This window comes from Emiliania huxleyi, assembly GCF_000372725.1.
Source record: "Emiliania huxleyi CCMP1516 unplaced genomic scaffold EMIHUscaffold_309, whole genome shotgun sequence".
Lineage (NCBI taxonomy): Eukaryota > Haptophyta > Isochrysidales > Noelaerhabdaceae > Emiliania > Emiliania huxleyi.
The window spans coordinates 48,383-60,488 of NW_005199694.1; the positions used below are offsets into that span (position 1 = coordinate 48,383).

Below are 12,106 nucleotides of genomic sequence, written 5' to 3' on the forward strand. Positions count from 1 at the left end.
CCCCCCAGCCCCCCAGCCTCCACCACCCCACGCCACCATCCCCAGTAATTCCTCTATCTACTATCAGGTCGACGCGCAGCCCGCCACGAAGTGGGGCGTCCCCGGCTGGGTGCGTTCCATCGAGCTCACCGAGGTGGTGGCCAAGGCGCTGAAGGCGCCGGCCGGAGCCGACCCGTTCAATTACGTGTGCAACCTCTCGCTCGCCGACCTCGAGGGGAAGCTCGAGGCGGAGAAGCTGAGCGGGCTCGTTGCTCCCCTCTGGTCCGCCATTGAGAAGCTGCGCGACCAAAGCGCCGCGACCGGGGCGGCGCTGAACGCCAAGTTCGCCGCGGAGGGCGACGCGTTCAAGGGCGAGATGGGCTTCGGCGGCGTCGAGCAGTTCTACGGAGGCGTGCTGCACGCCAGTAGCTTACCTATCCTACCCGCCCACTCTTACCAGCGACCCCCGTCCCCTGACTTGTGGGCAGGCCTCGAGAAGATCATCGGGCCGCCGCTCATGGTGGACGGCTCGCTCCTCAAGGCCATGGAGACGGAGCACTGCGAGAAGAAGGATGCGGACGTGCCGTTCGACACCTCCAACGGCATCAAGGGCGCGACCTCCAAGCTGGAGTGGGAGTTTGTCGTCGCGCCTGTCGAGGACCCGGACGGCCGCTACGCCGAGCGCGGCGGCGACTTCCGCACGGTCCACCCCGAGTGGTGCCGCAAGCCGGAGCCGCTCTCGGTCTACGAGAAGAAGATGGCGGACGAGATGAACCCGAAGCTCGTTAAGGCGGGGCAGGCGCCGCTCACCAAGGAGGAGCTGGTCGCCGGCCGGCTGTACACGGGGCCGATGTACGAGAAGTACAACGGCGTCCTTCGCTTCTTCGCGGCGCTCGGCGCCGACGGCGCGGTGCGGCTGGAGTACGCCTCGGAGAAGGAGGTGCCCTTTCTGCAGAAGAAGTGCGGCTTGCTTAACCTCGGCGAGTGGGCTGCGACGGCGGCAGGCAAAGGCGAGGCCGCGGTGCGCTGGACGTGGCACAACCAGTACTCGACCACCATCCACGCGATCAACTCGATCATTGTCAAGCTGTCGCCGCTGACCAAGATCACGCCGCTCTACCGCGGCTGGGCGGGCGCCACGCTCCCGGAAGCCTTCTTCAAGCCGGACGCGCTGGGCTTCCGCGGCGGCGTCGAGTACGGCTTCTCGTCGACCACCACCGACCGCGCGCAGGCGGTGCACTACGCGGAGGGCAAGGCGTCGACGGTGCTCGAGCTCGGGATGGGCATGATCGACCGCGGCGCCGACATTGCGTGGCTCTCGCAGTACCCGCACGAGAGGGAGACGCTGCTGCCGCCGCTCATGGGCCTGCAGGTGCGTCAACCTCGCTCCACCTCCCTCCTCCGCCTTCTCCTTCATCGCCTGCCCCTTCTCGACACCTGCAGGTGCGTTCGACGGGCGTGGAGGGCAGCACAATCGTCATCCAGAGCAGCTTCTCCATCAACATGGCCTCGCTCACGCTCGAGCAGGTGGCGGGCAAGCGCAAGAAGCTGCTCACCGACATGGGCGCGCAGATGGCGGCGGAGGTGCGCCGGGGGGTGGCTGGGGAGGCAGCGGAGGAGGCGTCGCAACTTGTGCGCGCCCACCTCGGCCTCGAGCGCGGCGCGGACGCCGGTGCGGCGGACGAGCGGCTCGAGGCGCCGCTCGGCGACGAGGCTGAGGCGTACAACAACGACCTGCGCTTCCAAGCGGCGGTGGGCGATGCGCTCAAGGTGAAGCGCGCGGCGGTGCTCGCGGCGACGATGCAGCACGGCGGCGGCAGCGGGCTTGCCGCGGCGATGGATACGGTACTGCCGCTGCAGGCCAGCGGCGTCGATTTGACGGGGTTCCCCCTTGGGACTACCGGCTGGATCAAGGCGAGCGAGGTCGAGGGCGAGTCCAAGGAGGTCGGGGCGAAGGTGATCTACCAGGGGCGCGAGATGGTCGTGAGCACGGGCGTGACTCGCGACTCCGAGGACGAGGAGGACGGCAAACTGAAGCTGGTCGATGACGGGATGGTGGGAACAGTGGTCGCGTGGCGCGAGATGGTCGTGAGCACGGGCGTGACTCGCGACTCCGAGGACGAGGAGGATGGCAAACTGAAGCTGGTCGATGACGGGATGGTGGGAACAGTGGTCGCGTGGATGGAGTCGGAGCCGTCGGCGCTGACGTCGCTGACGCTCGACTGGGGCAAGGCGTGCGGCCGCGTGCGGGAGGCGCTGCTCGGCGTGGTGCTGGCGACGCACACGCTCGTCGCGCTGAGCGTGGGCGAGGAGGGGGCGATGCCGCTCAACCCGCTGCAGCTCCGCGGGCGCGAGGCGGTGCCGTCGCTCGACTTGACGGGGAAGGGCCTCGGACCCGGATCGGCTGCGGTCGTCGCGGCGGGGGTTTCGGTCAACGGGGTGCTGAAAACCCTCGACCTCTCCCACAACAACATCGGCGACGAGGGTGTCGAGGCGCTAGCAGACACTCTTAGCGTCAACAGGGTGCTGACCACCCTCAAGCTCGTCGACAACAACATCGGCGACGAGGGCGCCGTTGCGCTGGCCTCCGCTCTTCGCGTCAACGGGGTGCTGACGTCCTTGAACGTGTGCGGCAACAGGATCGGGCCAACTGGCGCGACCGCGATCGCAGAGGCGCTGCGCGTCAACGGGGTGCTGAAAAAACTCAACCTCGACGGCCATGAGCTCGACCTGCCGAAGCTGCGCGGCACCGACCCGGTCAAAACCCTCGACCTCTCGAGCAAGAGCCTCGGACCCGCTTCGGCCATCGTGATCGCGTCGTTGATTGCGGGCAACGGGGTATTGACCTCCTTGGACGTGGGCTTCAACGTCCTCACCGAGGAGGCGGCCCTCGGCATCGTGCGCGTCGAGCGGCAGCGCAACAAGCTGACCTCGCTAGGCTTGGCTGGCTGCAGCATTGGCCAGACTGGCACCGCAGAGATCGCCGAGTACGTGTCGGGCAGTCAGCACCGATATGTATTCTTTGGCGGCTACAACCAGATCCACGACGAGGGCGCCGCTGCGATCGCCGAGGCGCTGCGCGGCAACGGGGTGCTGACCAAGCTCGACCTCTCCAACAACGAGATCGGCGACGAGGGTGCCAAGGCGATCGGCGAGGCGCTGCGCGTCAACGGGGTGCTGAACAACATCAGCCTCCGCTACAACGATTTGGGCGACGAGGGCGCTGTTGCAATCGCCGAGGCGCTGCGCGTCAACGAGGTGCTGACCAAGCTCGTGCTCGTGGACAGCAACATCGGCGACGAGGGCGCCGCTGCGCTGGCCTCCGCTCTTCGCGTCAACGGGGTGCTGAAAAACATCGACCTCCGCTTGAACAAGTTGGGCGACAACGGGAAGGGAGTGATTCGAGATGCGGTGAGCGGGCGGGAAGGGTTCAAGCTCCAGATGTGAGTGGGCTCTGACAGCCGGGAGTCGGCCACAGGGGGACGTACGTGCATTGGATTATAGTCTTGAAGAGCCGCTTCGGCGTCGGGGAGATTGATTTCTTTGTAGAAAATTCTTTTTGCGTTTTTCAGCAGGGGACGACCAACCTCAACCTCTGTGTCAACAACATCCGTGACGCCGGCGCCGCTGCGATCGCCGAGGCGCTGCGCGGCAACAGGATGCTGACCGGGTGCTGACCGCCTCCGCCGCGCTGCCTCCGCCGCGCCAGCCGTTGCCGCCGCATCGGCTTATCCTCGCCCCGATGTCGGCAGCGAGCTGGCTTTCCGGCTCCTCGCTCGGCGGCACAGCGCGCAGCTATGCTACACGCCGATGATCCGGTCCGAGGAGTTTGCCGTCCCGCTGCTGGAGGTGGAGCGCCAGCCGACGACTGCCCGCTGGTCGCCCACTCTTCGGGCAACGACCCGCAGACGCTGCTCGACGCTGCGAGGCAGGCCGAGCGCTGCCGCGGCGTGGTGGCGGTCGACCTCAACCTCGGCTGCCCTCAGCGCGCCGCGCGGAGCGGCAGGTTTGACCGCCGCGCCAGCCTTGAGAAGCAGCTGGACGCACTCGAGGTGGCCCTCCTGGCACGCCATGAACAGCGGCGTAGCGCCGTCCTCATCGGCCTGATTGACCACCGCGCCCGCCTCGAGCAGCAGCCGGGCGCAGCTGAGCTCACCCTCCTGGCTTGCAATGAGCAGCGGCGTGGCGCCGTTCTGCCTGGGCTTGGCCGACCGCCGCATTGGCCTCGAGGAACAGCCGGACGCACTCGAGGTGGCCCCTCTCGCACGCGAGGAAGAGAGCGGAGGCGTCCCCGTCAGCCGCCCCAACGCTCGCGCCGCCCTCGAGCAGCAGCCGCACCGCCTCGGCGCTTGCCCGTGACGAGCGGCCCAGGTGAGCAGCGTGTCTTGCTTCTCGGTCGGGTGCCGCGCGTCGAGCCTGCCGCGTGTCTGTCGCCCGGAGAGGAGGGCGAGCAGCGAGCCCAGATCGCCCCGTGCCAGGTCGGGCAGCAGGGCTGGGCCGCCGGCGCCGCTCATGACGCGGGGATTTTTAAGGAGAGGGGTGTGGCAGCCGTAGCCGTCGCCCACCCTTGGGCGTCCGCCTCTTCCTATCTCACTTCGCAGTCTCTCTCCGATTCTCGCTGCAACCTTCGTGCCACCTCGCTTCATGCCACCTCGCTTCATGCCATAAAACGGGCACGCCAAACGAGGGGTGGGAGAAGGACAGGGTCCCCGGACCTGCACGAGCAGGATCTTGTAAGTAAGGATTCAAAATTCTTTTTCACGATTCTCCGCGATCGCCGCTGGCTGGCTTCCGAGGAGGTGGTCTTTATAAGGACTGCGTCTTCGACGTGAGTCGTGAGTGCACAGAAGGACGCTAAGGCCGCGACTTCGTTGGCAGACATCAACCATGAAGACGACTGTGACAGGCTGGATGCTATAACGACCGACTCCTTCCAGCGCTTCGCCTTCTTGATCAGCGCGTCGGCACGATCAACCTCGATGACGTTTTGGTGCTAGCCGCCACCACACAGGGATTTTAAGGAGAGGAGTGTGGTGCTAGCCGTCGCCCACCCTAACCCTTTTTTAATTCTTTTTCACGATTCTCCGCCGATGTATATGGAGTCCACACATGCCCAACCACCTACCACCTCTGTGTGTGGCGCGCTAGGTCTCGGGTTTGACGCATGGGGTCACTCCGCGAAACTCGTGAACTAGCCGGGGCAGTCGGAGAAGGGGCAACTCCGTGCACTGACGGTAACTCTGACGGTCGGCCGTCAGAAACCACGCCTACGTGGATCGCGTCACACCAATCCTCGCTACCCAACGCGGCCAAAGGATATCCACCTCGAGAACCTCGAGAACCTGTGTGCCATTTGCCGAAGAATTTCAGCCCTATACATAAAGCAAAAGCACTATCGGGCGATGGGTTCGCATCCTCTTCACAGCGCCTGCCTGGCTACGAACAGGTACTCCGCCGATATGGCCTCTCCTTCGAGCTCTCCTCCACCCTCTCCGCCACCGCCGCTCCTCCTGCTCGACCTCCCCAGGGAGCTGATCGACGCGATCGCCGCTTGCTTGCGCTGCGACGACGTCCGCGACCTGCTCACCTTCGGCGGCTGCAACCGTGCCTTGAATAGCAGCGTCACCGCCTCTGCCCGCGCGGCCGAGTTCGCCAGCCTGCGCGCGCCGCGGCTGCTCGGGACCATCCGGCACGCCTGGCCACCGGAGGCTCCCAAGCAGCTCACGCGCCTCCTGCTCCTCGCCGAGGAACTCGATGAGCGCATGCCGTGTCTGGCCCGCCTCCGCTGCTGGTCCCCGCCAGCGAACGAGCCGGACTTTAGGAGCGAGGGCGGTGAGGCCGTGCTGCAGCTGCAGGAGCTCGAGGAGCGGATCGCTGAGGGGCCGCTCCCCTCGCACCGGCGGCGGATCCGGCTCGATCAGCTCCTGACCGACCCGACCGCGCGTTTCGATGACGAGGCGGCCGCACCCTCATGCCCCCCAACCCACCACCACCACCACACACACACACACACACACACACACACACACACACACACACACACACACACACACACACACAGAGAGAGAGAGAGAGAGAGAGAGAGAGAGAGAGAGAGAGAGAGAGAGAGAGAGAGAGAGCGAGCGAGAGAGAGAGAGACGCGCACACGCCACCCCCGCGTCACCGGCTCTCCTAGTGACGATGGCAGAGTCGGCTCTCCGCACTTCGTCTCCCCTCCTATTCGCTGCCCTCACCGCCTCTTGCCCTTGGTCGCTCACCCATGTGCACTGCGCCTTGCACATTGAATGCGCCGTGGGCTCCTGGCCGTGTCCGGGTGTGCCCCCCCCCCCCCCCCCCGGCATTACCATTAATTTGTGTTGGAGAAGTTCCCAACCTCTCCCCCCTGGTGGGCGCAGGGTTTTGCGCTCTCCGTCATCGCGGCTCGCCTCGTCGGCCTTGCGCCGCGCCAGGGTCCCTGCCAATAATAGCGGAATGCGTGTTCTTGTCTCCCAACTAGCGCTCGAAAGGAAACGCACTCCACTTGACCCGCCGAAAGGAAACGCACTCCGCTCGAACCGCCGCTTAAATTGCCCGCCTTTCGCGAATGTACTCGGCTGTACCCCTGGCCCGTGTGTCCACCCCTGACTGCACTGCACGAAAAGGTTCTCGCGCCACGACCTCGGGGGTCCTCCGGACCTCAAGCTTGGTTCCCGGGCAACCAAGTGCGGCTTCAGGTGTGCAACACGGGCGCGTGGCTCCGCATTGGAGGCCGGTGGGGGCCCGAAGCGCCCGCGCTCCTCGATCTCTCGCCGGAGGACGATGATGACGAGGAGGAGGGCGAGGACGAGGACGAGGACGAGGAGGGCGGCGGCGGCGAGGAGGACAAGGGCGGGGCGGTCGACGAGGGCGGCGGCGAGGTCGAGATCGGGGCGCCGGGAAGCTTCGCGCTCGCCGGTCTATTCGCGACTACCAGCTCTCGCACCTAACCCTGACCCCAACCTAACCCTCACCCTAACCCTAGGTCTGCTCGCGTGCGACTACCAGCTCTCGCACCTAACCCTGACCCCAACCTAACCCTCACCCTAACCCTAGGTCTGCTCGCGTGCGACTACCAGCACTCGCACTCGCGGCTGCGCACGCTGCGCCTCAACGGGAACGACCTCACCCTCTCGGTGACGCGGCTCGCTCGCTGGCGCGCCTCGAAAAAGCAGTACCGGTGCGACGCGCCCCGTGTTTCTGTTTAGGGCTTCCACGCGCTCGGCGTCGGCCTCGACGCGGCGCGCTCGTACGGCGGGGCTGCGGCTGTGGACATGCCCCGGACATGTCCTGGACGTGTCATGGACAGGCGCGCACGAACAACGGGCTGCGGCTGGCCGAGCTCGACCTCGCACACACGGGGCTGTGTGTCGAGGGCTTGCGCGGGCTGCTCGGCCCCGACACGCGAGGCGCCCACCTCGCGTCCCTCCGCCGGCTCGACTTGCGCCAGAACATGCTCGACGACGACGGCGCGCGGCTGCTCGGCCGCGGCTTCCGCTCGCTGCAGGGGCTGAGCCACCTCTTTCTGCGCGGCAACGAGTTTGGGTGCGAGGGCGCGGCGGCCCTCTTTGGCGGCTTCGCCGCCTGGCCGACGTCCGAGCCGCCCGCGCTACAGTTTTGCGACGCGCTCGCAAACCACCGGCTGGGGGTGGGGGCGGGCCGCCCGGCCGAGGGGCTGGCGGGATGCATCGACGCGGTACTCGCCGCGCTGAGCGCGCTGCCCGAGCTCACCCGCCTCCAGTTAGACCCGCGCCTCAAGCGCGACGACGAGGCGTACAACGCGCTGCAGGACGCGTGCAACAGATTCGACATCGATCTCCACTCGTTCTGAGACTGAGGGAGCACGAGGCCCCCCCGCTCGCGCCCGGCGGGGCGGGGAGGAGGGCGGTGTAGGCCAAAGAGCGAAGGGAGCTGGCAGAAAGAGGTGTCTTTGAGCCGCCGCCGGCACACAACTCGATCGCATGTAAGCGAGTCACACGAGGGCGGGCGCGCGCGGGCGCGGCGTGGCACGGTTAAGGGTTGACTGTGACACTGTACAACAGCGATCAGGGCGTGCACACTGCACATGCGATGTGCGTGACTGTGTGGGTGCTTGCGCGAATGGAGCGTCAGTGCACAGTGGCCACCGCCGGTGTGTCATAATTTAGTCATCATGCTCAAATAGTTAAAGCCGTACGATGGGGCAGAGTCTACTCTAGTGTCTATATATAGAGTAGAGAGAAATCACAAAATCCAATATCCATCGCTCTCGATGCCGCCTCGATCTCGCACGCGCGGCGCGGCCGCGGGCGCATGGCGGCTTCACTGGCAGAACACTGGCTTCTCTCGCCCCGGCGGGCCAGCAAGCAGCATCATGTGCACGGGCACCTAATAGGCACACGTGCGCCACCGATATGCGTGCGGTACGCGCTACGCCCGCCCGCCAGCATGGCGTAAGGATGGTCCTATGATCGCGCCTCGAAGCCGTGCTTGACGAACTTGGACAGGTGACCCTGCTTCATGCCCACATCCTTCGCCACGCCCGCCCGCTCGGCGCTGTCCAGCCCGCCCAGAAACTCGACGTCGTCATAGCCCTCGGCGTCAAAGGCGGCGACGTAGTTCTCCAGCCCGACCCTCTCGAGAGCCGCGGCGACGGCCGCCATGCCGCCATTGTCGGGAGGCACCTCCTTGTGGACGGTGCGGCCGTCGGGCAGGAGCTCGAACAAGCGGCTCTCGGGCAGGCGGGGCGCGGAAGGGGCGGGAGGGGCGGAGGAGGAGGCGGCGGAGGAGGAGGAGGCGGCGGCGGCGGAAGAGGAGGAGGAGGCGGCGGCGGCGGCAGAGCCGCTGCTCGAGCGGCGCTTTGGCGGCGGTGCGGTCGCCGACTCGAGCGCGCGCTTTGCGGGGAGGGGTGGGGCCTCCCCTTGGCATGCTGGCACCTCGCCGACCGCCCGCGCGTACGCCACCGCCGCCTCCACCACCGTGGCGAAGGAGCCGATGTGGACATCCTTGCCGTCCACCTTGCGCTGCGCTCGGAAGCGGCCAGAGGCGAGCTCAGTCACGCCTTTGTAGCCGGTGCTACTGCTGCTAGAGAGGTGCAACCGCAAGCCCTCCGCCTCCGCCACCACAGTCGGAGGCTGGTACTCACCGACCGCCCGCGCGTACGCCACCGCCGCCTGCACCGCCGTGCCGAAGATGCCGATGGAGACCAGCCTTCCGTCCAACCTGCGCTGCGCTCGGAAGCGGCCAGAGTTCGTGAACACGCCCTTGTAGCCGGCGCTGCTGCTGCTGGACAGGTGCAAGCGCAATCCCTCCGCCACCGCCTCCGCCGGCGCCTCGCCGACCGCCCGCGCAGGGTGGTGCTCGTACACGTTCTTGTAGCCGGTGACGCTGCTGCTCGAGAGGTGCAAACGCAAGCCCTCCGCCTCTGCCGCCACTGTCGGAGGAGGCGGAGGCTGGTAATCGCCGACCGCCCGCGCGTAGGCCACCGCCGCCTCGACCGCCCTGTCGAAGATGCCGAGGTTGACCAATCTCCCGTCCATCTGGTGCTGTGCTCTGAAGCGCGAGCGTTCCCTGCTCACCCCCCGGTAGCCGATGCTGTTGCTGCAGAGGTGCAAACGCAGGCCCTCCGCCACCGCCACCGGCGCCTCCTCGTCCGCAGCCCGCCCGCCGGCGCGGCACGCCGCGCAGAACCAGTCGCCCTCCGGCACCGGCACCCCACACGGCAGCTCAAAGTCGCCCTCGCAGCCGTCGCACACGATCGCCGTCACGATCTCGTCGGGAGACAGCGCCGCCTCTGCCGCCGAGCCCTCCGCCGCGTTCCCTGCCGCGGCTCCCGCCGCCTCGCTGCCCGCCCGCGCGTAAGCCGCCGCCGCCTCCACCGCCGTGTCGAAGGTGCCGAGGCCGACCTGCCTTCCGCCCGCCCTGTGCTGCGCCCAGAAGCGGCCAGAGGAGCGGTGCTTGAACACGCCCTTGTAGCCGGTGGCGCTGATGCTCGAGAAGTGCAAGCCCTTCGCCTCCGCGGCAACTATCGGAGGCTGGTACTCGCCGACCGCCCGCGCGTAAGCCGCCGCCGCCTCCACCGCCGTGTCGAAGCAGCCGATGTAGACCGTCCTTCCGCCCGCCCTGTACTGCGCCTCGAATCGGCCAGAGGGCTGGTTGGTCACGCCCTTGTAGCCGGTGCTGTTGCTGGAGAGGTGCAGCCGCAGCCCCTCCGCCTCCGCGGCAACTATCGGAGGCTGGTACTCGCCGACCGCCCTCGCGTACGCCACCGCCGCCTCCACCGCCGTGTCGAAGTTGCCGAGGGAGACCATCCTTTTTTTCCCCACACTGTGCTGCGCCTCGAAGCGGCCAGAGGCCTGCCTGTACACGCCCTTGTAGCCGGTGGCGCTGCTGCTGGAGAGGTGCAAGCGCAGCCCCTCCGCCTCTGTCGCCACCTCCTCTCGCTGCTCCGCCCTCGTGGCCGCACCGAGCCGGCCTCCCCCGTGGCCGCGCAGAACAAGCCGCACTCCCGTGTAGCCGGCGCTGCCCTTGCTCGACAGGCCCACCGCCGCCGCCGCCGCCGCCGCCGCCGGCAGCGGCGGCGGCACCGGCTCGCAAGCGGCTGGCGCGGCACTCGTCGCAGCGGCTCCCAGCGAGGGGCGGCGCGGCTGGCCCCAAAAGTTCTGCGGCAGCTTGCGCGCCCGCTTGCTCGAGAGCAGCTCGTGCGGCCCCGCGTGCCCCGCCGGCAGCACGCAGCCAAACACGCCGCCGTCTCGCTCGAACGTGTTGCCGCACAGCACTGGCTCGGTGGCGGAGCCGGAGGAGGAGGAGGAGGTATTGCAAGCCGACAAGGGCTGGGCTTCCGCCGTCGCCGCCGCCGCCGCTGCCGCAACCTTCTCCGCCTCCGCCACCGGGGGCTCTGTCAGCTCCGCCTCCGCAGCCGCCATGCCGTCGCCTCCACCGTCAAACACGCCGCCGCCGACGGCGGCGACGTCGAGCGTGGCGATCGCTGGCGCCGCTGGATCAGCAGGCTGCTGGGCGGCGGCGGCGGCGGCGGCGGCGGCGGCGGCAGGCTCCGCCGCGGCGGCGGTTGCGAGCGGAGGCACACCCTGGTCGCCCGGCGCCTCAGCTGCCGCCATGGTTAGCTGGTTCAGATGCAGGTCGCACCTCTTGTTATCCTCATTCCAGACAAAGAGCACGCGCGTGCCTCCCGCCTTGATCTGCAGCGGAACTATACAGCTCCCGCAGGTGCAGGGCACCCTGAGCCGCAGCGTGTAGGGCGTGGCCGACGGTTGGAGGTTCTTGATCCGCAGCTTCTTCACGGCTGGGAAGGCGGGATCCTCCTTGTCCACCGCCCGCGTGAGTTGCCCGTTCTGGACAAGAGTCTGCCAGGAGACTGCGACGGAGTGTGCCGCGACAGAGTGTGCCATGGCGGTTTTGATGTGCCTGCACGACACTACAAAAGAATTTCTCTTTTTCTTCTTCGCACTCTCCCTGCGAACGCGCACCCCCCCTAGCTAGGGGTCAGGGCTCTCTAGCCCGTAGCCCGATACCGATCATCCGGCCCGCTGGATGCGCTTCTCAGCTCCCCGGCCCTGGATGTGAGGTTACTGACTGCACTCCAAGTGCTCCAAGTGCTCCAAAACAAGTCTCTCTCACAGCAGACAGGCTCGACACAGGTGCGAACTGGCGCGTGCTAGTACTATCACAGCACACAGGCACACCACCGGAGCCGCCTAAGCGACTCCGTTAAGAGCGGCAATGCACTTAGCACCGTGCACAATGCCGCTGTCCCCGCACGCTAGCTCGTTCACCGAAAAAGAATAAGCTCGAGCCTGGGAATAGGACCGCCGCAAGCGGCGTGGCGTGGGGCGGTTGAAATTACGCGAACTGGACACCGCTCCCTCCACCGGCACCGCTCGTCCGCTCCTGCGTCAGGCTGCAACCGCCCTCTCTCCCCCCCTCTGAGCAGCAGCTGCACCGCTCCCCCGCCATGCCCGCCCCCCCCCCCTTTTAACCCCAGACTCTCCTCTGAGGTGGGGGTGAACAAAGGAGATGCGCACGGCGCTGCTGGCATCCTGAGCCGAGATATAGACGGGACACCTGCTTCTTGCCTCAATGCACGGATGAACAGGGACGACCTCTGGGCCAACTC

At 67.2% G+C, this 12,106-nt stretch overlaps 3 protein-coding genes across 3 annotated transcripts; 2 read left to right on the forward strand and 1 right to left on the reverse strand.

The window, feature by feature from the left end:
- Positions 1-2,298: 2,298 nt before the first annotated feature.
- Positions 2,299-3,426, forward strand: EMIHUDRAFT_74650 (hypothetical protein; the record flags this gene model as incomplete). Its single annotated transcript, XM_005774726.1, has 2 exons — positions 2,299-2,787; positions 3,019-3,426. The coding sequence occupies 2 exons, from the start codon at positions 2,299-2,301 to the stop codon at positions 3,424-3,426; spliced, it is 897 nt and encodes a 298-aa protein (XP_005774783.1).
- A 4,005-nt stretch (positions 3,427-7,431) lies between these two features.
- On the forward strand, positions 7,432-8,160 carry EMIHUDRAFT_368417 (hypothetical protein). Its single transcript, XM_005774727.1, has one exon. It carries the CDS (start codon positions 7,448-7,450, stop codon positions 7,823-7,825), a length of 378 nt encoding a protein of 125 aa, XP_005774784.1. The 5' UTR covers positions 7,432-7,447; the 3' UTR covers positions 7,826-8,160.
- A 278-nt stretch (positions 8,161-8,438) lies between these two features.
- EMIHUDRAFT_116813 (hypothetical protein) lies at positions 8,439-11,381 on the reverse strand (the record flags this gene model as incomplete). The annotated part of the gene is made up of 2 exons (XM_005774728.1): positions 8,439-8,705; positions 8,910-11,381. The coding sequence occupies 2 exons, from the start codon at positions 11,379-11,381 to the stop codon at positions 8,439-8,441; spliced, it is 2,739 nt and encodes a 912-aa protein (XP_005774785.1).
- Positions 11,382-12,106: the final 725 nt, after the last annotated feature.

Bases quoted from the DNA above. Each gene is read 5' to 3' on its own strand.
- EMIHUDRAFT_368417 (XM_005774727.1), top strand. From the start codon at position 7,448: ATGCTCGACGACGACGGCGCGCGGCTGCTCGGCCGCGGCTTCCGCTCG.